General features: G+C 40.3%; 4 protein-coding genes across 4 annotated transcripts; 3 read left to right on the top strand and 1 right to left on the bottom strand.

Moving 5' to 3' along the window:
• Nucleotides 1-1,152: 1,152 nt before the first annotated feature.
• nat14 (N-acetyltransferase 14 (GCN5-related, putative)) lies at nt 1,153-3,181 on the top strand. The gene is made up of 4 exons (XM_062421863.1): nt 1,153-1,257; nt 1,725-1,871; nt 2,011-2,316; nt 2,404-3,181. Exons 2-4 carry the CDS (start codon nt 1,791-1,793, stop codon nt 2,845-2,847), a joined length of 831 nt encoding a protein of 276 aa, XP_062277847.1. The 5' UTR covers nt 1,153-1,257; nt 1,725-1,790; the 3' UTR covers nt 2,848-3,181.
• A 2,787-nt stretch (nt 3,182-5,968) lies between these two features.
• On the top strand, nt 5,969-7,934 carry aicda (activation-induced cytidine deaminase). The gene is made up of 5 exons (XM_062421884.1): nt 5,969-6,079; nt 6,813-6,978; nt 7,152-7,431; nt 7,616-7,731; nt 7,836-7,934. The coding sequence occupies exons 1-5, from the start codon at nt 6,060-6,062 to the stop codon at nt 7,884-7,886; spliced, it is 633 nt and encodes a 210-aa protein (XP_062277868.1). The 5' UTR covers nt 5,969-6,059; the 3' UTR covers nt 7,887-7,934.
• A 750-nt stretch (nt 7,935-8,684) lies between these two features.
• On the top strand, nt 8,685-13,671 carry LOC133982975 (adaptin ear-binding coat-associated protein 1-like). The gene is made up of 7 exons (XM_062421880.1): nt 8,685-8,785; nt 10,445-10,545; nt 11,021-11,125; nt 11,288-11,369; nt 11,484-11,592; nt 11,852-11,999; nt 13,559-13,671. Exons 1-7 carry the CDS (start codon nt 8,685-8,687, stop codon nt 13,669-13,671), a joined length of 759 nt encoding a protein of 252 aa, XP_062277864.1.
• Nucleotides 13,672-15,276: 1,605 nt separating this feature from the next.
• Nucleotides 15,277-18,318, bottom strand: mfap5 (microfibril associated protein 5). Its single transcript, XM_062421897.1, has 7 exons — nt 18,264-18,318; nt 17,161-17,235; nt 17,017-17,049; nt 16,821-16,847; nt 16,598-16,685; nt 15,887-15,960; nt 15,277-15,794 (listed from the first exon to the last, which is right to left on the bottom strand). Exons 2-7 carry the CDS (start codon nt 17,201-17,203, stop codon nt 15,643-15,645), a joined length of 417 nt encoding a protein of 138 aa, XP_062277881.1. The 5' UTR covers nt 17,204-17,235; nt 18,264-18,318; the 3' UTR covers nt 15,277-15,642.
• Nucleotides 18,319-25,519: the final 7,201 nt, after the last annotated feature.

Genomic DNA, 25,519 nt, shown 5'->3' with positions numbered 1-25,519 from the left:
TTATGACATCAGCTCGTGCCATATTTCTTTATTTGGTCATCTGCTCCAAGCACAGCTTACATTATGGTGTTTTTCCATTGTTTTGGGGGTAGTCACACCGAGCCATGACTCAAATCGAGCTGGCACACTGTGAGTGTTTTTCCATTTCACAGAACAGTAAAGTAAGTAGTTTACTTGTTGCAGGCGTCGTCTGCAGCTCTTCATCAAACATCATCACAGTGGCTGTTTCTGTTTGTACTATTCCTCCCTGCATTATTTCGAATGGATCCACTGAACAAAGAGCTCCAAATATTTCCATATGTTGTGTCAACCACTTTTTAGCGCAGTTAATGAAGCTTTGCTAATTCAACGAGGAACATGTTTCATTTCCTGTAAATTCTTACAATAAAAATCTCCCATTATTTAGTTGTTTGAAAGCTTTTAATAGAAAGCAGCAACAGCAGGAAATGCCGGGTTTTCAGAAATAACTGAACTGAGACGGAACTGCTAACTCAGACAGGAGCTCAAACGGCCTGTTTCAGATAGAGGCTGAAATGAGGGGCTGCATAAAGATTTTATCTTATTTTTTTAAGTGTGAATCATGCAATGATAAAAAAAAAATACACTTAATTAGGTGCATGTGCAATCCAATACAACAGCTCTGCCATACATCCTTCATTTACGAAGCTTATACAATTTCTGTTATTGTTGACAGTGTAATTTTACTTTAAATTTATTATTGAGGTGGTGGTGGATGGTGGTGTACTGGAGTGCATTATATTCAAAAGTGTTCCTAATATTTTGCCCCTCTCATGTATGTTAATGGAATGGACAAAATATTAGGAACACTTTTGAATATAATGCACTCCAGTGTGTAGAAGTGGAAATCAGTAACCTTTAATAGCCAGTATGAGGAATGATTACAGAAAACCTCTTTCAGTGTTCGTATGGACACCTGGAAAGTTGTGAACCTATCCTTTAATTCTTTTTTAAACTAAACATACACAGGTTTGAAGCTTTGTTTGCGCCATTTGCTATCCACAGAGCATTTGCGCAGTGCGGATTTTGCGTACGTAAATGGCGTAGGTCGAAGCATTGTAGACGTGTTACGGCGGAGAAAGCGGAGTAAGTCTGTATACAGAATTCCTCCTTTCCTAAGAAACGGCTGTGGACCCTCGACCAAACGTGACAAGCCTACATGGACTTCACAACAAACTGAGGGATAATACTGTTTTTATTTTCTTCTTTCAGCTTAATGTCAGCTGCGTGGTGCAGGAGGTAAGCAGAACCGGGGTTTAGAGCAAGAGTTTTCGAGAGAAGGGGGTCTGATCAGGACAGACCGCAGCTCTTCGTAATAACCATATAAGGATCTGAACGAGGTCTTTTCGCTTTCAACTCTACCTTTGATGATCACAGTAAACGTGCTGATGAAACCACTAATGGTGTGCATACAAATGGTGTGCACTATGCACACCATTTGTGTTGCTACAAACCATCCATAATCCTCATCTGTGCCATCATAGAGCATTGTAAAAGATTAAATACATTGACCCATTTCAACTGAAACCTCTCTGTCATATTACTGATAACTATACTCTAATTTGTCTATTTACATCAGTGTCAATTTCCTGCATGCTTTGGTATTAAACATCCCCACATGGTATTTCATCTTCAGCTGTTTAACCATTAAAATACATTTCTTATGTCTGTTCATTGTTTTGTTTTCTTTAAACGTGTTTTTGCAGGGTGTCTCTGCACAGTGTGGGTGTGGATGAACAGACGGTGGCCTGTTGAGAGCATAAAGCCTAAACATGGTGAGGCTGGAGTTGGATCAAGTGGTGATGAGGAGGATGAAGGAAGACGACATTGAAATAGTCAAAGCCCTCATCAAGGTTTGTACAACACACTCAGATGATGTACAGTAAGTTTTGCACAGACCACCCCCAGTGGAGATGGTATAAACATGTGCACATGACATGCATCTTGTAAGGTATGTGCTGATTATTTGTTATTACACCAATGTCTTTCCAGGAGGGCTGTGAGGGCACAGAAAACCGTCTCATCCTCCACATCCTCACTCGTCCACTCTGCCTTTTCATTCTGGCAGTTTTATCTTCAATCCTGCGCTGCCTGGTGCACTCCTTTATCATGGCCCTTGCTATTCCTGTCTTCCTGCTAATTATCTTTCTCAAAATCACCATGCCACGGTCCACAGGGGTTCTGGGCAGCCGCCGCCCCTACTGGGATTATGTGGGTAGCAGCTTTAGGGGGACACAGGATGAGACTCTGCAGAATCCCTTCTGCAGGACCAGTGGCAAGCCACCTGTGACAAAAAAGGTTAGTCTACTTTGCTGGAAATTCTTTTCACTTTAATAGTTCCAGTAATCAGCAGCCATGAAAGATAATTATCTTTCTTTTACTCAGCAAAGGCACAGGATTGGAGCCAAAGAAAAGGACAAAGATACATCAACAGAGAAGATAACCCCAGAGAGGGAAGGGGAAGCGGGGCAGGTGTGGGTGGCAGACTGTGAGGGAGACATCCTGGGCTGCATTTTTCGTGAGAGTGAGCAGCGAAAAGGTATAGGGAGGATCTGCAGGCTGGTGATAGGCAGCTGGTATCGCAGAGAGGGCCTGGGCCGGCATCTTGTCCAGAGTTTGGAACAGAGGGAGAGGGAAACTGGCTCACACAGAGTATACGCACATGTCCCCTACCCTTCCAAGGTGGGGGAGGCCTTCTTCAGGAAACTGGGTTATCAGCAGCTGGGGGAAGGTACTGATGAAGAAGAAGATAGAGACAGGAAGCGGGAGACACCAGAGAGAGGCTTTCTGGGATACTCACTTACTAAGGTGTTTTACAAAGACCTGTGATTGAGTGATGATGGACTCCTGGAGAGAAAAAAGTGAGCCCACGATTGATTAAAAAATCTCACATAAGCACAAAATGTGTTTGCATCTCTTCTGAAGAGAACGGTGTCATTGCTGCAACATGTTAGGATATTTAAGTTAATCATTTATTTCAAACGTGTTCTTTTTGCCAGTATTTATTGTACTGTATGTGTTGCTGTTTTGAGTTTTAGTTTGTTTTAAGTATATTTTTACCTTTTAAACATTTAACACATGGTTATTTATTATTTAATGTTTCAAAAATGACCTCATCATGTCTCAGGCTTGCTGCTCGCTCATCATTTGTAATGAAGTAAAATATTTATGTAAAATGTGTGTTTCCTAAATATGTGTTTGTGTGGTTCTTTTCTCAAAACTTTTAACACATTAACTCTGTGTGTGTGTGTGTGTGTGTGTGTAGAAGGATTCACAGTTACTGTATAGGAAGTGGTTTATGTGAATCTGCATAATGTAACTGCTTTTATCTCTGCTCAATGGCTTCCGCTGCTCACCTTTGTGTACAGTATATCGGTCCATGAGTCAGCAGAAACAACACTTTTTTGTTTTTTCATGTTGGCTTTCTTTGTTATACTTTAAAGAAAGGCAGGGAAATCAATTCTGCAAGCATTAATGTTGGTAACAGTTCAATCAGTCATTAATTAAATATATAGTTGGTTGATTTAATGACTGAAAGTGCAGTGTAAAAAATTAGAAACATTTTCCAGTCACAATCTCTCAAAAGTAAGTTTTTTATTTTTTTTCCAAATTTGCATACTGTTAATGGAATGCATTTGAGTTGTTTTAAAAAATATATGTAATTTTAAATATAGATTAGTGGATAAAATTAGTCCTATTAATATTTAATGGATTACAAAGAATTCATAAAAATCACACCAGTTGATGTATGGTAGACACTGTTTTTATCATTGATTTGCACTGCAGATTTTAGCACATCAGTAGGGTTTGCAGGTGAATGGCAGTTTGTGTTACTAAGTTGATATATGCAGCCCAAGACTGAGGCTAACCTTAATATGGTTAGCAGGCATTTCGCTTGCATTGTGAATCTCCCCTCCTGCTAACCTCAGACTATGTCAGTATAGCATCAATCTGCCACAGATATACACCACAGGATGTTTGTACAATGCTAACGGGTGTGGGAGGAAGGCATGTCTCACCTGATGTGAAGACAAATAAAGGCCTATACTTAACAGCAAACCCTTGATCATGCAAGCTGTAGTGGAAAATAACCATCCTTTGAATGTCTTTGATGAAAAAGCAGAGACACCCAGTGACACAACAGTGTTATATGCCCAAGTAAGTGTGTGGTCAGGTCATTTTCACCTTGTAAAAACCGTATTTTTACTCATGACACTTCACCAGGTTGTTTCTGCATGACTGTCAAAAGAGCAGACACCTGTTAGCTGGGCCTCTACCCGCCCGATCTGTAGCTATTATTGTTGTCAGGAAACAGATGTGAGTTCACACACTGGAAAGAAAGTCTGTTTGTGACTGTGGTCATGTGCGTCTGCACGGTATGGCTGTGTGTGAGTGTGCGCGCGTGCAGGGTGTGGGCGGGTGGGTTTCGGAAAGTATGACTTGGCATTTCCTACACCCGGTTTCTGCCCCTGACTATGGGTTAAATGCACAGCCATGTCTGGCCATACTGTACTACTCCACCACACACACACACACACACACACACACACAGAGTGAACGAGAGGGATGGGAGTCCACACGAGCGTTCATGTGTGACTGTGAGATGACCTTGGTCAACTGTGGTCAAACCCAGAGAGCTGGGTGGGAAGTGGTTACATATAGTTTGGCATTTGATCAGCCTCTTGAAGTCGTAAAGACACATGCACACAAGATCAAATGTGCAGAGACATTAAGCTTAGTGCATCGTCAGAGTAATGCAATATGATGTGAGGTTGCTCAGAGCATGCAGACACACACATACACATGAATCACTCCAAGTTTGGGCACCACACAATCATAGGATAAATTAGATAAATTTGTTCCAGATGATGTATAACATATAGACTGTGTTAATGACATGCTCGTACAGATGGTTAACACACACATGTGCACATACACACACAGATGAGCTCCAAAAACAGCCACCCTGGGAAACGGTGAATTCCCCAAACCACAGAGTGCATGAGAGGGTGAGGGGAGTCATGGGAAAGCAGGATGCCTGCATGCAGTGCCACTGAGTGTGCAGACTGGGCCAGAGCTAAAACAGACAGAGCAAAGAAAAGACGAGAGCAAAATAATACACATCCTGATTTGGCATGAGCAGATGACAGCATCTGATGGTTCAAAGGCTTATGAGTGAGATTTATCCACAAACTGTGGTCGGTCAGCTGGTCGGCCGGTCTAGCAGACACGCCGGGTGAGGGAGGTCGATTACAGTTCTGCTCCCAGCTTGACACGGTTTGGGAAAACCCAGATCAGAGGCTGAAGTAGGTGTTAGGGCCTCCGAGGTCTGGGAACGCTTATGGCTCCACCAAATCTTGGGGCCCTGAGGAGGTGGGGAACCTGCTATGTGGAAAGGATGAGTAGCAGGATTGGTCGGGTGGCGATCCCATGTGGATCAAGGTGAGAAGGTATCTGGAATATTTTATTTAATGATCAAGGAAAACCAAACTAGAGGGGCTGGGAACTGGGTGAGTCTCAAGTGTTAGGAAAATTCCAGCCATTTGTCTCAGTTTATTGACGTATGTGAAAAACTCCAAAGGTTACAAATCACGTCAAACACTCCTCCTTTTGTGTGTGGTCGCTCAGATTCCTTTGTAAAAAATCTAAGTTGTGCAATGTGTCTGCCCAGTAAAAATCCATTATTGCCTAAGTAGTTGCATTTTAATTTTTATGTGAAATCATTAAAAAGGGGAAAACAAAGAAGAAAGAAAGAAAACATATTTAGAAAATGAATCATTATTTATTTAGAGCTTTGTTTTGCAGCAAGACAATGTAGACCATCTACCTCCTTTGCATCACGCCCCCAAAGCTCACTTTGAAAAATATTTTTGTCCAACCAGAAGCTGCCTCTGTTGTATGCAGGATGTTTATGTTTAGAGGTATATATTCTCAGTTCCCTCCTTCTGCCCCCCCAACACACACACACTTTCACTCTTTCTCATTTACCCCAATTTATTCCCCACGCGTGTCGATTGACAAAGCAAGGCGCGTCTTTCGAAATGATTACAAAACTAGACAGGTGAGCAAAACAGATACATTCTATTTAAATGTTGTATGTCTTTCTGCTTGGTAAACCATACATAGATTGTGCATGCATGCTTTTTAATTGAAATGCATTAGGCATTTAAAAAAAATTAATTATATTTTATTACTAAAAGATAATGTTTAGTTAAATTCGGGTTAAATAAGTATGAGAGTATGGCACTTCTAAGGAATATCAATTAGGGTTTCAGTATTAATGAGTGATGAACAACTGTACTAGTTTCGCTAAAAATTCTGAAAGTGAGAGTGAGACAAAAAGCAGTGAATGTTGGCTCCCTTCTGACTGTCCATCACTCTCATTTGGTTAACCACATGTTTTACATGAGTTTATTGTGCTAACTAACATGGTTAAAACATGAATTCATATGCAACTCATCAGAATAATAAGTAATAAGAACTGCGATTTACTTTAATTTGTTCTTTTTTAAATTTTATTTTATTTGCCTAGCATGAAATTGTGCTGAATATTAAAATAATATCAGCCTACCTGGGTTTTAAAAACAGTAGCTCTTTTTAGAATGGGATCATTGCTGATGAAATACTGACTGGTGATTTCAATAGTTTTTTTCTAAATGGATCTGTAGTCTTTTGGAACAAAACTCAAGTAAATATTCTTGTATCAATTATACTGGGTGTCTCTGTTCTACCTGCACAACATTTCAGTGGCTACTAAAAATGACTGTGTCTTGTCTTGTCTTGCTTTGTCTCAGTGTGCTTTTACCCCGGAAAAAGTTCATTTACCATTACAAGAACGTCCGGTGGGCAAGGGGCCGACATGAAACATACCTCTGCTTTGTAGTGAAGAGACGAGTGGGGCCAGATTCCCTATCCTTTGACTTTGGACACCTCCGCAATCGCAGTGGCTGCCATGTAGAGGTGGGTAATATGGGTGAAGCTGGGAGGAGGGCTTATCAAGAGAGGGGCAAAAAAAGGAATTAAAAAAGATGAATATATGTGTTATTTATGTATCACATTTTCACGTACCACACTGTGGAGCACTTTTCTAATTTTTTTTTCTCCATATAAACTGCATTCCTGTTTCCCTAAAGCTGCTGTTCCTGCGTTATCTGGGAGCCTTGTGCCCTGGTGTGTGGGGGTATGGAAATACTGGACAGAGACTCAGTTACTCCATCACCTGGTTCTGCTCCTGGTCTCCATGTGCCAACTGCTCCCTCAGACTGGCCCAGTTCCTCAGCCAGCTGCCCAATGTTCGCCTTAGGATCTTTGTATCCCGCCTCTACTTCTGCGACATGGAGGACAGCCGCGAGAGAGAGGGCCTGAGACTGCTGAAAAACGCTGGCGTGCAAATCACAGTCATGAGTTACAAAGGTGAAGGATTAGGGTTATAAATCTGTGTGTATATGGGAGACATATAAAAAAATATCAGACTTTAATATAATGTCAGAGCAAGGAACTATTGGAGGGTTAACCCACCCAGATCCAAATTTACAAATTGTTACCTTATCACCATATAGAGCTCAACAACCAGAATTATTTTGTCTATTCCCTTTAGACTTTTTCTACTGCTGGCAGACCTTTGTAGCTCGTAAGCAGAGCAACTTCAAGGCCTGGGAAGAGCTGAACCGAAACTCTGTTCGCCTGACAAGAAAACTCAACCGCATCCTTCAGGTACAGCAGTTAACAAACATGTTTTCCTTCAGTTAAGCTGTTTGAAGGCAATCCAATGATTATGTGTTTAAATGATAATGACGTTATCTTTCTTTCTCTTTCAGCCCTGTGAGACAGACGATTTAAGAGATGCCTTCAAGCTTCTTGGGCTGTGAAACATGACTGTGACTTCCTGTGTTGTTACTATGAGAATCTAGAGAGTAAAATTGATGTTGGTCCATCACTACAACTACTGCACTGAGAATAAGTAAAACTAAAAAACTAAAACAAAAATCCTAGTTGTGGCAAGGCTTGCACAGTTAAGCTGCTTTTGCTTGTTGTTTCCTGTGGCAATATGATCATGTGAAATAAAATAATATACCATATTATGTCATATTGTCTTGTGATATTGACAATAACTGGATTTACAAGACTACATGTCCTAATCTGTACAGAAAAGTGTATTCAGCTAACTGGTGGTGGTCATAATTGCAGGTCATTGTTGGACTTAGTACAGAGTGAGTGTGTAAAATTTGGGTTGCCTACTTGTGAAAGAGCCTTAAAAAGCAATGGTCCAAATTGAAGCAAGGCAGAAGTAAAGGTGAAAGTCAAACTGCTGTATCCTAAATTTCCCATAATGCATACAAAAGCATCTTTTTGTTAGACTACCTGTCTGTAAATTTCAATTTTTTTGTTAAATTGTAATTTTCTTTACAAACCTCCTCCAGAGCCACAGACGACAACTGTTTAGACAGACTGACTAGTTCTCCCAATGATGCGAAAACTGACCTTTATCTGTGAAAATTGTGAAATGCCACTTTAAGGGCACCACTGAAGCTGCAGCGGGGAAGCAGGGACGTTTGTTGGTGCGCAAATACACCGACTATTACGGTCACGTAGCCGATAACGCCACACGGACACACCACACACCGTCACCGCCACCACCGGCGTACACCGACTGAATTAAAGTCAAGATGGCGACCGAGGGTCAGATCGAGTACGAGTCGGTCCTCTGTGTCAAACCTGAAGTCAACGTTTACCGTATCCCACCGAGAGCATCCAACAGGGCGATCAGGTGAGGGGACGGTGGCCTGACAGCGAGCTTTACCGACCCAGCATCCGTAAGCTAGGGCCGTTAGAGCAGAGCAGAGGAGCCGTTGCCTCGTTGCCTCGGCGACCTACCTCCGAGCTCGTCGCCTAACAACGCAGCCTCACGCAACGGCGGCCGCAGTGTGTGTACTGGTCGTTTCTGCTGCGTGTCCACAAGGTCACGGAAACACGTAGCCAGTGTTTGTGTTTTTTTACCTGCACTGTATAAAAATGTTAGCTATTAAACATGGACAGCGTGGTATCTACATCCCTGTCAGTGAGGTCTGTTTATGTGCCATCGTCCAATGGCACCAGTGAGGAGAAATAATGCTCGTTAAAGTGATTTTTTTTGGGACAACTAAATAGCTAATGATGCTTTATTTTTTCTCTCATTTTAATATTCTGACATTTAAGAAAGTAGGTAACACAGTAGCACAAGGTAAACAGCCAGTGTCTTGCTCAAGGACACTTCGGCACGTCGATGCTGGTTGACGTTAAGATGCTCAAACATGGATGCTCCGATTGAAATGCAGTGTTGTCTTTCTGCACGTATCTGAGTGGCCTTGCAGTACAGATGTTGTTGAAAATGTTGACATTGTTTACTGCATTTACACGTCTGTATTTTCTGTGAAGACTCAGAGTCCATGGATAATCCAAGCATAATAACAAAGCCATTATTAGTTATGGCATCACATCAAGATTTGGTAACCTGTGTAATAAACTCAAATCATAACTCCAAAACCCAATCAGAAGGGCTGGAAATATATGCCGCCCCCATCTTCTGTCCAGGAGATATTTGAGGAGACAGTGAGGAGGCAGGAGGCAGGTCATTAAATTCACCTGTGACCCACCTGTTATCCCTCACAGATAATATTAGCCAATGCATTCAGACAGATTACCAAATTGTAAGTTGAACTAGTATAAATTTCTCTTAGGTCCACCATCAATCAAACTACTTAACTGAACAGTAAGAGATGACATGAGTGCGTGTGTGAGAGAGAGAGAGAGACCTGTACACGCCACACTTCTTAGTTGGGGGAATGTGCAATATTTTGGTGTAGAGCATCATGCAGTATTTTTGATGTGTATGTTTTGGTGTATATGGATCTGTGTGATACTACAAGTTAACTGTAGTTTGATTGTACATGTGCACAGATATATTTTGTCTATGGAAAGGCTGTGTGCTGTTACGTCATCTTTGTTACTAAAGGAGACAATAAAGACCAATCTTATCTTATCTTTTTTCATTGGCTGGTGTTCGTGCCTGATCCGCCACAGCTGCATCTGAGTGGACGTTACACCAACCGCACAGTAGCATGGGCCTGAGTCCCATGACACACACGATTGGTTAGTCAGTGACAATATGTAGAGAGTAAGTGTGATGATGTAATAGTTCACCCTTGGGTTTGCCCGTCTAGTGCTTGAGTCATATTTCCTTAGCATAAAAAAGCAAATGAACTGAAGCGTGTCTGAGTTTAGGTTACATCAAAACAATAACATATTAATCACACACACTCAAAAAATACATTTCCTTCCCTGTATCCTGTTTTTCTTACCTTCCCTCCAAGTCATTATCAGTCACAGTAAACTTCTGACACCAGCTCACCTACATCACACTGTCTTTGCGTGTTTGTGTGTGTCTTAGGGCTGCCGATTGGAAGCTGGATGCTCCTGACTGGACGGGACGCATGCGTGTGACGGCCCGGGGCAAAGTGGCCTATGTGAAATTGGAAGACAAAATCTCTGGTGAGATAAGCGCAGACAGGACAGGACATCGTTTACCAGTGCTGCTGCTCTTGTAAATCATTTCACTCTGTCGTCTTCTGTTCGCCCACACCCCCCTCCTCTCTATTACTCATCTATTCCAAGGTGACCCAACCCACGTCCAAGCAAGCAGTTTGTTTTGAAGCAAACATGCTGATAATCTCTGTCCCGATTAGTGCATTTTAGGAACTGTGTGTTCTTGTTGTCCTCAAATAATACCTTATATTAGCCTCTTCTTGATGTGAACTGAATACTGGAAATTTAATTTATCTTGAAATAACAAACAACTAAAAAACAACAACAATATTTCGTCTCTTATTTTAAAACTGAAGCTATCTTAGTGGAGATTTGACCCAGTCAATGTAAATTTTTTAATGTGTCTTCATGATCCAAGTTGTCATTTTGCATCATTTTGCCAAATAGATAATGAGCATCTTTCCTTTGTTGTAATCTGCAGGGGAGCTCTTTGCCCAGGCACCGGTGGATGAGTATCCCGGCATCGTAGTGGAAACAGTGAGCGACTCAAGCCGATACTTTGTGCTCCGCATCCAGGATGACAACGGTGGGTGAACTGTTTGTTGCTAAGCCGTAAATGTTTTGCAAATGCGCCCATAATCAAGAGGTTAATGAGTTTGAACAGGATGCTTGAACCACATTATTTGTGTACTAACTAAACATCAACTGTAGCTCTTAATCTTGTTTGTTGTGTCTTTCCCTCTCATAGGCCGCAGTGCATTCATAGGTATTGGGTTTGGAGACCGAGGCGATGCCTTTGACTTCAATGTTGCACTGCAGGACCACTTCAAGTATGCACATGCTCCATAGTCTGTCATGAATCACACCTGCTTCAGTAGTGATTCATTTACTGTAGTGAAACTTAATCTTTTTGTATGCCTGTCTTCTTCCCTCATCTTCTCCAGGTGGGTGAAACAGGAAGATGAATTAATCAAGCAGGCGCAGGCACCAGACACCACTCCTAAACTGGACCTGGGCTTCAAAGAAGGACAGACCATCACTCTCAATATTGGGGTAACCTTACTTTCATAAAGAGGTTCTTCATTAAAGTCAAGTAGGTTAAATATAGCTTGGATAGTTTAAGAGGTATTTTGCTCTTGAAGATTAAACCATCAAAGGTATACTGCAACTTTTTTCACTACGCTGACGGTTGAGGATTAATTCTTGATTAGGGTTTAACTTTGAGTCCAAACCCAGGCTGAATATATTGTATCTGCGGTCTGCCAAATTACACGAGCCCACACACTCAACCAGTTTTGTTTCCCTTCTCTAGCAATCAAAAAAGAAAGACAGGACTCGTCCACAGAGTTCAGGTGGCTTTGGGCTCCTTCCACCGCCTCCTGGAGGCAAGCTTGCCCCGCCTCCTTCATCCAGATCTAACAATCATAACCCACAGCCGTCTGCAGGAGGAAGTGACACTGGTAGGTAATTGTAACCCCGCATGGAAAAGCTTGAGAGGTCAGGCGCCAAATTACAGTCTGTCTCATGTTTTGTTTTCCAGTGATGTCAATATTATTTTGTGATCTCAAAACGCAAGTATGTTATGTTGAGATCACCAAATTGATTCCTTGTGATGACAAAAAGAAAAACCAAAACATTTTGTAAAACTTTCATACAGTTGGCCAGCATATCTGTGAGTGAGTGTAGCATTATGATAAGCAGTGTAGAGATAGTACAATTTTACACTCTACTGCAAAACAGCTCAGCCAAATCTTTTTTCAGTTGTTAAAAACAGTAAATTTAGTAAAGGTGGATTATAAACATTATCACCCAAATAATCCATTACTGCTGTCTGGCACTGCAGTTTTTCCTCCTGTTCAACCTGTGGCTTGATCTGAATGTGTGCTGCAGTTTCATTTACAGTGAAATTTAGCATGTGACCTGGCTGTGGCACTCAAGAAGTCATACAGAATGAATGTTCATGAAGATGGTCAAAATGAAGCAGAGGAAAGTTATTTCATTGTTGAAAGAACTGGTGTAACATTACATTTCCTTGGCCCCAGTGGACTCTGTTGTAAAGCTGTTTCCAGTGGAGCACTTGTGTCCACACAGTCACAGTCTGAAGGTGGTGAGTGCAAAGTTATGCTGACCTATAGGCACGCTAGCCAAAACTATGACAAATAGACTCCTGTTGTAAAACACTGGATTTTGCCCATGTCCTCTCTCTCTCTCGTACTACAGATGCTTTAAAAATAAATTAAATGGGAATTTACATTGAAAACAGGTGATATTATGTTGTCACATTAGCAGTTTTTTAACTTGATTTACACAAATTGCCACACACTCGCCTAGCCTTGAACACAGATATGTTTTTGTGCTGTGATTGAAGAAAACTGTCTGAGATTTATACCGCCATCTGATCTCAATTGAGGCAAGTGCAATTTTAGTTGTGGTGCTCCATTTATTAAAATTTGTTTTTCTATAAACACTGCCCTGGTTTCTCAGGATAATCCACAGACCTCAATGTGGACAGATTCCAATGAAAGAAATGTTCCCCAAAAATCGAAGGTTAAAAAAGGTTATAGGAGTAAACACAACAGTATCTCTGAAAACTGGGTATTTTTTTATTTCAAAACCAACTTTTCAGCGCTTTTTTTTAGCTGTATTAGTGAAATCCATTATGTTTGGGTTGTGGCAGAAGTTTCAGAGATAAAGCATGCAAAACTGAAACTATCTGCATGGCTAGACACCACCTGGGTAAATGGAAAAATACTAAAGGTTTCTTTATTTAGATGAACTGACCTCTTCAGGATTTTGTTTTGTAATAACATTATTTTTGTTAGATTTGATAGTAGGTGAGAAAACGTGTAAGAGATTTTCTTGCTGTCTATTAGTGGAATTCGCAAATCAACTTCTCAAAATTCTTTCTAAAAATGTTTAGTTTTTATGACAAGAAACAAATAATCACTACACAAATCTATATTTTTATGTTTCAGAGGTGCATTATGTTTCTGTTTTGTTTGATTTTTCTTTCCACCAGGTTGTTTGCTCGACCTGGACTCCAGCAACTCAAACTCAGTGGCTCCATCCAACCCCACCACCACAGCCAGCTCCGACCTGTGGGGAGATTTTGACTCTGTATCCCCGAAGTGAGGAGAGATTCATTTGGTCTTTCTCTCTCTAATATTTCTGTACATTTATGCAGCACTTTTGCAACTTTGTTTTCCCCATCATGGGGTCCCAAATCTCTCTCTGCCAAGCAGGGTAATCCCCTGTACTAGTCAGCTCCTCATGGCTTTTGTTCCAGTCTTAGCCTGAGCTATACCCAGACCTCATGGTCCAGTCTTAACTAGACAGATTTAGAGCTATAGGCCATCACAACTCTGCATCTTCATACCTCCCTTTGATCTTCACCCTCTCCTTTCCTCTACATATTCTTCATATCAATCTAGCCTCCAATTTCTTGTTAGATTTCAGCCTTTGTCCTTTTCCGCCTCCTTGAAATGTCTTTTCCCTAATTTTTATTGTAGAGTATACGTTATAGAAATATGATCAAGAGAGTCATAATCAGAAACAGTCTGGTGATGAATTACAATTAAAAATAACGATGAATGAATTTTATGTACAGAGAATATTTATTTGAAATGTATATATTGTCGGTAGTTTGTAATTATTGTCATTGTGTTGCCATGTATTGCAGTTTATTTCTCTCCAAGTCCCCACTAGGGGACTGACTATATGCACTGACTGACAGTCTACTCTGTCTAACTAGTTAGTAATGCATAAAGTCTGCATTTAACACAGGGATTGTTTTAATATTAGGCTTTGGTTTTAGTGAAGTTTACCACCACAGGATTATACTTGAAAGAAACCTGCTGAACTGTAGAAGTTGTGCTCTCTAGCACTCTCTAGTGGGCTCTTGGGTCACAATAGTATTATTTTAAATCAGGGGGATGTCAAATTGAGCCGCACCTCATAGGGTTTGAGTCCTGGGCACTGTGTGAATTGTTTTAACTGAAGGCCATTGTAAATTAGCACAAAGAGACAGGCAAGTAGGACTGCTGGATTGGATATGGTGTTAACAAAAAGAAAGAGAGGAATCAAGTGCTTTTATCTTTGCCTGGAGGGGAAGCGGAGATGATTTAGTCCATGTTATGTCATCTCTACTCAGCACAGCTGTTAGCTGAGTCTGAGTGAGTCATTTAGGTCATGACCTCTCTCCTGCTCAATGAATAAGTCTGTGTTTCTGCTCTGTCCCGTCAGTTTGGGGAGGCCTTCCTCTCTTTAATTCTTTAAGAAGGTGAGCAGGTCGTAGACCTCAAACCACAGCATGTTGTACTGTACAAACCAAGTTTTAACTGTGAACTTCAATTCCATGTTAAGATGTAATGTTAAGTATTCTGACAGGACTAAGCAGTTTTTTGTCAGATGCAGTGTTTTGTTGTGATATTGTTCTGTACAGACAGATGGATTATGTGACGCTGATATCACATGCACACATGTTGTGACAGATGTAAAGTGGTGTGATGATGGAACAAACAGACAGAGTGTAAAGCCCTAACTATGTTTGTCAGTGTTTGTTTACTGTTCAAATAATATACATTTCTCCCAAATGTTACTTGTTATTCAAACTGTATATGTGTATGGAAATGAATATGCAAAGAAAAACATAAATATATCACTAATGACTAGAACTTTAATTTGTTTTTGTGTTTTCTTTCTGCTGAAATTAACAGTGAAAAGAAAAATCACCTCAAACCAATTTTGTTAGATTTTATTGGATACAATAGTGCACATAATACTGGATTGTCAATGAGTACCTTACAATCCACAAAAGAGTGTCTTTCTTTGTACAATGAAATGACTCAGTGCTGCTATAGGCCCATTACTACAGTACCTTAAATGGATCGTAAACCATGGAAGACATGATCTGTGTCCAAAAACACACAGATGAAATGAGCACACCTTCAATATTCACAGACAATTAAGAGACTAATACACAAACATAGATATGACTCAGCACAGCTATGTGTGAAAGAGAAAGAAAGAGACCCCCAGGTTTTTGAGCAGAGGATTTACGGTGTTATGGGCTGCTTTTATGACAACGACCCTGGGTTTATGTCTCTAAAGGGCTCCATCATCACTGGTGGTCACGCTGCCATCCTTGGCCTTGTTTGCCCAGGTTTTGGGGTTGCTACGGCGATTGCCACACCGTCTCTTTGTAGATGACCTCTCAACACGCCTGGGCCACCCTGACAACTCTCTGCACAGTTCAGCTGTGGAGTTTAAAACAGAGATGGGAATCTCTCTAAATGCACAGTAATAAACCAAACATTATGGTGCTCGTTTTACATGTGGACTGTTTTACCTTTCAGATACTCGTCTTGTTGGCACACTGTCCTCACGCAGATCTCATTGTTGATCACATAAACCCGAGGAAGGCTGTGTCAGAAATGTTAAAATATGAAAATGTCAAATTGTGATAAAACTGTAGTGACAGTAAAACGTATCAATCAATTGTTACCATTTTAACATGGTGCATTTACTCAAGTACGCTGTTTGAGTACTTTTTACTACATTACTGCCACTACATTTCAGAGACAAATAATGTTTTATTCCATCTACATTTATCTGATGGCTTAAGTTATTGCTATTTAACAGGTTAAGATTATACAAAGAAAACAGGATCAGTTTATACATGTTTTTAGATTAAACTAAAGTATAAAGTATTTCAAATCAGCTCTACTTCAGACAGCTACAACATTAAACGCTTACACATTTATGCATCATTAATATTAATCTAATGATGGCATCTGTAATGATAAAACACTGACAAGGGCCTTCCTGCTACATAATGTATACTTTCAATTTTTTGTACTTTTAATTATATTTATAAATAAATTAGATTAATATTATATTTACATCTGAGTGCTTCTTCCACTGTGGATTATGTGTGTATTTAAACTGTAACCCCGGTTTGGACACCAACACCTTATCGTCTCACTCATAAATGTATAAATCACACTGCAGCTGAATTTCTGAATTAGAGAGTATTTCTGTAAAAGAAACTGCAGGTCACCTGTAGAGGCAAAGCCCACCAATACACCTCTTAATGGGCCGATGAACCGAGTACATCCTGGTGCAAGGATACATCTCCTCCCTGCAGTCTGCGGAGACATAAACTAGTATGACATTGAAATTGTAACTAGCGCACTAACAAGATGAAGCAGGCCGAAACTTGCAAATGGGTGAGTGTTTGTGCCAAGAACTCAGTTTAAACGCCCTCTCTGTTCTGTACTCACTGGCTGGCAGGGGTGCCTCAGTGACCTCTAGAAACAAGGAGAGAACACATGATCAGATTGGGAAAACATCTTAGCAGTGACCCATGGCAATGACTCAAGGACTGACAGATGTCATGCAGCATAATTCATCCTGATCTAAAGTGTGATATATATATATATATATATATATATACTTATATGAGGAGAAGAGAATTACCCGTCTGCTGGGCTTGGGCTACAGCGGTGAGTGCTGTGGAACAGAAACCACATGAGGGGAGTGTTTCACAGCATAAAAACAAACACACAGCGACTCAACCATAATTAAACAAGATGATTTGTGTGTTCTGTTTGGCAGAGTTACCTTGGAAACTGCAGAGAAGCAGGACCACTGGAAGGCAGCCCATTCCTTCAACTTGTAAGAGGTACGCTTTACGAGCTGGAGGAAACCGAAGAGGAAAAGAGTCAGGATGATTTCACAGAGTGGAACTGTTCAATATCCTCACTCAGGATTTTTGTGCTGTTTATGTTTTCTTTAATCCCCTTGTAGATAAATTCTCCCAACACTTCACGTCACAGTAATGTTTTCCTTAACGTTTTGCTCCAGCTGAAACTACACATGTGTGGAAGAGTGCTGTGTTTTGGATAACAGACAGGTTGTCATCGTAGATGAATGTCTGACGTAATGCTGCTTCATGTGGAATAATCTGCACTGTATCCTACTATAACTTGGACTGCAAATAAACAGCTACATAGAGTAGCTGCGGGTCAACTGAAGAAAAAGTTTACAATGACACTCTTAAACCTTTTCTAGCTTTGAAAAGTTCTTTTCCTCACTCCTTTTTTTCCTCTTTCTCCCTCTCCTCTCTTCTCTCCCGCCCTGCATCATTCCTCTCGTGATGTGTCAGTGTAACTTTGGAGTCCAAGATGTGAGTTCTCTCAAAAGAATGTGTTTTTTGTGCCCTATTTGAGCACCCCTCCACCCCTCCTCTATTACAGTCACACATTCTTTTCCAGCTCTCTTTTTTGCAGAACATATTACTACTTGCCAACTGTATGATCATCACCAGCCACCGTGAGCATGACAGTTTTGTCACAAGTTGAGTCTTTTCTGCAGCAACAGTCAGTCACAGAGTCATACATTTGTGTTTACGGAAATTTGAAACTGGGTTGTCCTGGGTTAACTCAGTGCATGCCTCTGTTGATTTGTTTATTCAAGTGACATGTTTTTCACTGCTTGTACTTACTGAACTCTGCATGCAACCACATACCACATAACTATAAAATACAAATTCTAAAGTGAAGCAGTTAAACAGGCAAGCATTTGCGGCTCATCTAACCAATATGAAATCCTCCCACTAATATCTTTGGCCGTGTATTATTTTCATCTGCTGATGTTTCTCTCTGTATTTTCCTACAGAATGTATTAAAATCAGGTGAAAAGAAGGATAATTAACTCATACTCACAACTTTTGCTGTCGTCCACAACTGCTTTAGTTTTTATGAATCTTTTGTCTTCAGTTTTTCCCCTCCTTCCCTCTCCTCCTCTCCCTCCTCCTCCTCCTCCTCCTCCTCCTCCTATCCTCCTTCCCATCATAGTTTTCTTGCTTTTCACTCCCCCCCCCCACGCCCCCACCCCAATCTGCTAACAAATTCAACATGCATGGTTGATGTCTTCATGTTTTTCTCTCCGAGTCAAGCAGCTTTTTATGGTCATCTTGAGCAAGTATTTGGTTACAGATATATTCAGTTACAATGTCCTGGACCATTAAAGCAAAACGTTTGTCCTCACCCCAAAAAAGTAGGGCAGGTGTTCTTGTTCATTAAATAGGCTACGTTAAATGTGTCAAGATACACGAGTGGCAAGGGGCTCTAAATACTTCAATCTTCATACAACAGTTACATTCCTTGTAAACATTAACGTAAAAATAATACTAACAGTGTTTTATAAGATAAAAAGAGATGCAGGTTCCAACTGGATAGATTTACTAATATTGAGCAGGTATATTTAATTAAACTTTGGGTTTTCATTTTCTCATAAGATCAGCTCAGATTTAAAGGACATAAATTAACAAAAGTATCCAACCACTCAACAGTGGGCCTCAGTTTTGACTTCTGCAGTTTTTGACATAACCAGCAGGTGGAACAGTATACTTAGAAAAGCGGCCTTTGGCTGCAACATAGGTGTCAGTCAAAGCTACTGAATGTTAAACTATTCAATACTACTAACAGTTGAGTTAAGGCCTCTGTTAGGTTTGACACTAGATTAGTCTAATGTGAGTTTCACAGATGTAACTAAACATGTTTAACATGGATTTTAACTCCCCATTTCACGTGTTGCACAATCCTGAGCACAAACTATTTAACGTCTCTGTCACTACATTGTTTATTGCCAAAGGAATATATTAATTGTTGCTTGGTTTATTTGAATTTTGGGGAATGTTTATCTTATATTTTAGGGAAATACTTAAAACTAAAAAACAAATTAAATGTATTTAGGGATATGATGTCTGCCATTGCAGACTGACATAACAAGTATGCCAGGTGTTCAAGCTTCTTTATTTATTCTTTATTTATTCATGTGAGTGATTTTGGAATTGCCACATTTCAATACTGTACATTAACAGAGGATGTCCTCTGTTAAGTATTTGTAAACCCAGATTAAAATTGAGTTGCACAAGTGTAACCACATAGAACCCAAGAAAGTCTGTGATCTATGATAAGTTCAAGTTACTTTTACTTATCAGCTCTGTTGTTCAGTGCATAAAAATGTGTCCAATTCCTGAAAAATAGACAAGGAATAGATGTGGCACAGTTACTTGCAACTTTGATCAGCAGAAAGATATTAAATGTCACTCAATACAGTGATAAGTAATAGGATTATCAGGGATTTTAACATGTTTTGTGGACAGTATATGTTTGCATGTGTTAAATATTTGTCATCCCTGGACCACAATTTATTAATTATCAATATACATAAGTTACCCTTCAAGTATGCCAGGTGGTTATGTCTGCAAAGATGAAAGTGAATATCAAGGCCATAGTGACCTGACCATTTGTCTCACAGGCCGTTTGTGTTGAAAAGATGCTTTTCATTGGGACCGTTATAGCTACATTGGGAGGGAAACTTGATGCTGCATTGCCTCCCATGGGCTTGACTAATATAAATATTGCTACACATACTCCCGAAGTCACAGACAACAAACCTCACACTGGCTCTCATCCCATGTAGGCCCTAGTCAGTTCAAGAGAGAGCCACTCATCATCCCCTTGACATATTGGGGCTACACCACTGCCGGGTGAGTGTCAGTGGGGTGGTCCTAACAAGGTCGACTGGGCGAGACTGTTGACAGCATGACATATGGGGGGCAGTGTAAGCAAAAGACAGGAGAAGAGGAGCCAAGAGCAACGATCAATCCCGTGAACACATCAACCTGCCACTTGGCCCATTCTGCTTCAACATGAAAACAACATGAAGCGGAGAGAGACTAAAATTGAACAAAGGGAATAAAGACAAGAAAAGAGTCAGGTGGTGGGGGGAGCCAGAAAGCTATGCAGAATGGTGAACATGCCAGATTGTAAACACATGATAATCTCTCAACTTGTTTATTAGTTGGATAGCATTGCATGTGGCATGCCAGATCTGCAATACCTACCCGCTCACTGACCTGCTTTTCACCTCAGTACACTCTTCTCTGTCTGCCTGTCTCTGTTTTTCAACCAGCTAATACATATTTCATCATTGCTGCATTTTCTCTGCGTGAAACAAACACACACACACACACACCTACACTCAGGGGAGCAACTAAACTCTCCCATTAGCACATTGCAATTCTCAGTAACTATTCACTCATGACTATTATAAACTAGATCCAGTGTTGCATAGCAGTGCCTCTCATTGTGCAAAAGCGATAATTTGAGGGTCTCTTACTGAATCAGGATCATGGCTCTCGATCCTGCTAAAGCAATTAAAGCCGTTGAGCCTTAACAAGGGCGGACACAGAGAAAGTTTGGAGGGTAAGTGAAATATTAGGCCATGATGAACCAGGTGGTTTTCTTCACTGTGGGGATACATTTCAGACATTGAACTCTTTTATCCACTCCAGCAATCAATCTGGCTCTTATATCGATGTGTTCCTCCAGACATCGTTCTTGCAACTTGTGGCATCATTTATCAGATATCTGTTTAAATATCGGTTACATCTAATATAGTTTTCCATTCTGTTTTCCCCATACTGTCTCTCCAAATGGTAAAAGATCATTTTAAAGAACATGAAAAACTCTTTTCAAAAGCTAGAAACGAGGTGATGTGAAGTGAGACGTAAGATATAAAATCAGATGCTTCATAGACAGTGAATGTGACACCATGCAGACTGCCATGACGCTAAGTAATCATAAAACTGGAATCTTCCTGATGTTGCAAATCTAAATTTGAGGCTCTTGGGTTTCTTGATTGGACAGTAGGCCTATGTCTACCATTTTCACAAGCGCCTCAAGGGCCGTCATGACTTGAAATAATCTCCCTGACATTTTATTTGTATTTTAGTCAGGGCAGAAGTCCCCATGTAAAGCTGTCCTTGTTTCCCCTGTTTTCATCACGCCTACTCTCTGTCCTCATGAACCTCCAACAGATTTGCACCTCGATCAGCATCTTTGTGTTGGCACTCTATTGTCTCTGTGTACCGTGCCATGTGTTTCCATTTGTCAGTCTGTGGTCCCCCATTAACTCCCCACCCTACTGTCACATGAGCCTTGTTCCTCTGTTTCCCAGAAAACAACGCATCACAGACGGCCGTAACTACAGGAGATATCAAGTGTTTTAATGTAAACATACTATGAGACACAACTAAAGAAGGCCAATGTTCTTGGCTCACATTGGCAGTGACTTGAGAAGGGAGAAGTCCAAAAAGGGTGATGGGTGCACAAAGTAGATGTGACCATAGAAGTAAGGATGAAAGGAAACCACAAGGCCCAAATGGAATAGAAGTAATCAGCAAGAGAAAAAAAAGAAAGCAGAGACGAGAGAGTTAACAGGCGAGATGGGTCACAGTGTTCCATCAGATTGTGCTTTTACAGGCCCATGGACGCCAAGGCAGCCTGACTTTCGCATTTGAAGGGCTGCGGGGTGCAGATAGTCAGAGCGAGGTGATGATGTGCATGGTGTGTAAATAGATGGGTCTATTTATAAATCCATCTGGAGTGGCCCTTAGCAGGGGTTAGCACAGGACCTACTGGCATACACACACATCCACACTGCACATTAGCAGCTTGCTACCAGCAGGGATCCACTCCAATTTGAAAGAGTGATATTTTGAATGTTGCAATATAAAAGTTAAAGTTAAAAGTTACATTTCTGTGATGCATTGTATTTAGTGATTGCAGTAGAAGTTAGCCGAGCTGGGAAGCAAAGTTTTTGGTCTATTTTAAACTTAAAATGCGGCCAAACCCTTTGCCTCTGCAGCAGACAACTGGTATCATCGAAACATGATTCAGTAGTGGCCAAAGTGTACAAAGTGGTCACTAGCGATACTGAAGCATACTTTTGAGAGCACTGTTACTGGAATGCAGGTGATTTTTCAACCAGTAATTGTCCTTTGTGACAAATGTAGGACAAAAGTCCCCAGGAATAGAATGGAGGTCAGCTTGCCATGCATGTTCATTTCATGTGAGCTTTGTTTTACTGTCATCACATCAGTCAATCATATGTCCACGTACAGTATAACAACAAAAAAGGTAATTTTAGCTTCAAAATGATGTATACAGAAATGAGAATGAATATCACGTCTTTCCAACTACAGGTTGTATGCCTGTAATCGGCATTGCCCAAACCTGGAATATCATCTTTATCATCAATATATCTTCTTTGACACTGTGGTGGCATTAGCCATCTTTTATGGGGTGGTCAGCTGGAGCAGCAGCATCTCGGCAGCGGACAGGAGGAGAACTCATTAAGAAGGCCAGCTCTGTAATGGGATGCCCCCTCGACCCGGTGGAGGTGGTGGGAGAGAGGAAAATGATGGCTAAGTTTTCATCTCTAATGAACAATGACTCCCACCCCATGAAAGACACCCTGACTGGACTGGAGAGCTCCTTCATCAACAGACTCCTTCATCCAAAATGTGTGAAGGAGCGATATCGCAGGTCCTTCCTCCCTGCAGCTATCAGACTGTACAATCAGCACTGCACCCCCCCAACATGGACAATTGGACACACTGAACTTTTAATGCAATATTAGTATTTCATGTATATGGACAACACTAATACTTTCAATTGTGTGCAATAAACTTATAATATACATATATATTTATTTCACTTTAATCTGTGCAATAAGAATATCTGGTATATTACCACTCAATACCAATATTACTCTTGTAAATAATGTAAATAATGTCACGACTATTTTACTACACATTTCTTACTATTATTGTCCTTATAGTTTTTTTTGTACTTAGCATTTATTGTTCTCTATTCTTTTTCTTATTGCTGCTCCTATATTCTATTACTGTCCACATGCTGCTGTGACAATGCAAATTTCCCCATTGTGGGACTTATCTTATATTATCCTGCTGGTGTCACTGTCAGGTTGTATTGTTCAGTCCAATTTTAGATGTGCTTCTTCTGTTCAACAACACCTGTTGCTTGAATATGTCAAAGATGATGGACATAGGTGCACTTCTTCAGGTTTATTATGAACTCCTCATAAGTTGTTGATAACATTTCTCAAGTATTTTATTCTTTACATACCACCAAGAACTACTTATGTTGCAAAAAAATGGAGAAAAAAATGCTTACTAATGTTTCTAAGTCTTGACTTTCATCAAAACACAATAAAACATACTAAAAGGTTAGATAAGTATTTCAGTGGAAGCCCAGCATTTATAATAAATAATGTTTTTGTCTATCGTTGGGCCCTGCAGTGGGCTCCATGCTCTGTAACCTCCTTTCAAAAGGTCTTTAATCAAACAGTCTTTGAGTGGAGTCCAAATATTGCACAAAAGGAACCCAAACCTTTTCACATTTGTGCTGGATTTTTTAATTATTAGAACAGTTTTTCCATGTGAATAAAAGAAACAAGTTCATGCAACTAGTTGATGCCTTCCAGTTCTTAAGAATTTTTTTTGTTGTTGCTAATACTATGCCCTTTAATAAAGTTGTTTGAATGTGTAAAGGGAAGGTTAAATAGACTGTTCACTATTCAACTTTTCCCGACTTTGTCAGGAAAGTAAATCAACTAGCAGACTAATGTAAGAAGCTCTGCAAAAATCTGAAGGGACTGAGTAGGATGTGACATTTTTTGCACGCTCCCAAGTGTTTTGCATCACTCCCTCTAATGTCAACAAACATGCAGCATAATGACACAATACAACAAAACGGTACTATCAGACTGCAAACACCCTGCAGATATTATGTCTCCAGCTAATGAGACAGCTGGCTGCCACCATCAACCACAACATATTTCACAACAAAACACAGCTGCCAACTCTCAACTACACACAACTAAAACATTATTTTCTCAACAAAAGAGCAGAAAACAAGCCCTAAAGCAAAAGCAGAACATAACTTAACTGTTTTGTTTTTTCTGTCAGTAGTCCAAAAATGATAATAGGCACACGTTGCGTTGTTGTTCCCCAGCCACAGCTTACTGGGCCTACTGGTGTTTAGTAAACATGGTTTGTAAAATAAAAGTCGGCAGTTTGCAGGTCAGTTTCGGGTGGTTGATTGACACATATTTTTGCAGGTTGTTCCCACCAGTCAGCATCCACAGCTCAACAGGAGCCTCTGTATGTGTGTTTGTATGTGAGCATACAGCAGTGTAGGGAGGAGGACATCACCTGCAATAGTTTCACATTTTGAGCATGCACCAGTATACAAGTTTAGTCCACAGGTGTAGCTTTTGTGAATTTCTGATTTCTACATACAGTCTTTAATTCAAGCAAACGTTTAGAATGTTTTGGAATTTTAAGACTTAAATATCTAATATAATCCTGAACAACCTTCAATAAACATAGGTTTACTCTTAGCCCAGTTTATTGTGTAACCAGATATTTTACATAAAGATTTATTATATACAGTATAGAGAAAGATAAGGAATACCCACTTCAGGATTCATTAAGGTGGCAAGTGAGGCACCAGTGTATAAAGTAACAAGGCATTCTGATGTAGCAGCTGGGATGCCCTTGATATGAGGGTGACTTCTTATCCCAACTGCCAAAGGCTCTAATGCTACATTTAATAACAAAGAGGACAGGCAATCTCCCTGTCTCACACCCTGATATAGCTTCACTGGTTCTGATGAAATATAATTTGTTATGACAGAGGATTTAGTAATGTGAAAAAAATATTCCGATCCAGAAAATTCTTCACAAATGTAAACCTCCTCAAGGTTTCAATTAAATAATAAAAATAATTCTATTGAGTCAAACGATTTATGGTCGTCCAGTGTCAGAACAGCTGCTCGGATTTCCCCAACCAAGTCAGAATACAACAAATATAGCAGGTGACGCACGGTGAAAAAGGAATGTCTGCCAGGGATAAAACCAGCTTGATCTGGATGTGTAATTGTTGCTATATGTTTACTTAATCACTGTTAAAATCTCATGAAAGAAGAACTCAGCTCCTAATTCATCCGGTCCGGAGCTTTTACGTGTGGGAAATGCCTGAATTGCTTATAGTATCATAGTGACATAAAACAGGAGTCCTTTCATTTAGATATGGCAGAGTTA

This window comes from Scomber scombrus, chromosome 7 (assembly GCF_963691925.1).
Source record: "Scomber scombrus chromosome 7, fScoSco1.1, whole genome shotgun sequence".
Lineage (NCBI taxonomy): Eukaryota > Metazoa > Chordata > Actinopteri > Scombriformes > Scombridae > Scomber > Scomber scombrus.
The sequence above is the reverse complement of the archived record's forward strand: the minus strand, read 5'-3'. Positions and strand labels throughout refer to the sequence as shown.

Excerpts from the sequence above, each read along its gene's own strand:
- nat14 (XM_062421863.1), top strand. The coding sequence starts at position 1,791 with ATGGTGAGGCTGGAGTTGGATCAAGTGGTGATGAGGAGGATGAAGGAA. Across the intron at positions 1,872-2,010 it reads TAGTCAAAGCCCTCATCAAG|GAGGGCTGTGAGGGCACAGA; the intron begins GTTTGTACAACA and ends ATGTCTTTCCAG. Across the intron at positions 2,317-2,403 it reads AGCCACCTGTGACAAAAAAG|CAAAGGCACAGGATTGGAGC; the intron begins GTTAGTCTACTT and ends TCTTTTACTCAG.
- LOC133982975 (XM_062421880.1), top strand. The coding sequence starts at position 8,685 with ATGGCGACCGAGGGTCAGATCGAGTACGAGTCGGTCCTCTGTGTCAAA. Across the intron at positions 11,593-11,851 it reads CCATCACTCTCAATATTGGG|CAATCAAAAAAGAAAGACAG; the intron begins GTAACCTTACTT and ends TCCCTTCTCTAG. Across the intron at positions 12,000-13,558 it reads TGCAGGAGGAAGTGACACTG|GTTGTTTGCTCGACCTGGAC; the intron begins GTAGGTAATTGT and ends TCTTTCCACCAG.
- aicda (XM_062421884.1), top strand. The coding sequence starts at position 6,060 with ATGATTACAAAACTAGACAG. Across the intron at positions 6,979-7,151 it reads GCAGTGGCTGCCATGTAGAG|CTGCTGTTCCTGCGTTATCT; the intron begins GTGGGTAATATG and ends GTTTCCCTAAAG. Across the intron at positions 7,432-7,615 it reads CACAGTCATGAGTTACAAAG|ACTTTTTCTACTGCTGGCAG; the intron begins GTGAAGGATTAG and ends TATTCCCTTTAG.
- mfap5 (XM_062421897.1), bottom strand. The coding sequence starts at position 17,203 with ATGGGCTGCCTTCCAGTGGTCCTGCTTCTCTGCAGTTTCCAAG. Across the intron at positions 16,848-17,016 it reads AGCCCAAGCCCAGCAGACGG|AGGTCACTGAGGCACCCCTG; the intron begins GTAATTCTCTTC and ends CCTTGTTTCTAG. Across the intron at positions 15,795-15,886 it reads ACAAGACGAGTATCTGAAAG|CTGAACTGTGCAGAGAGTTG; the intron begins GTAAAACAGTCC and ends TAAACTCCACAG.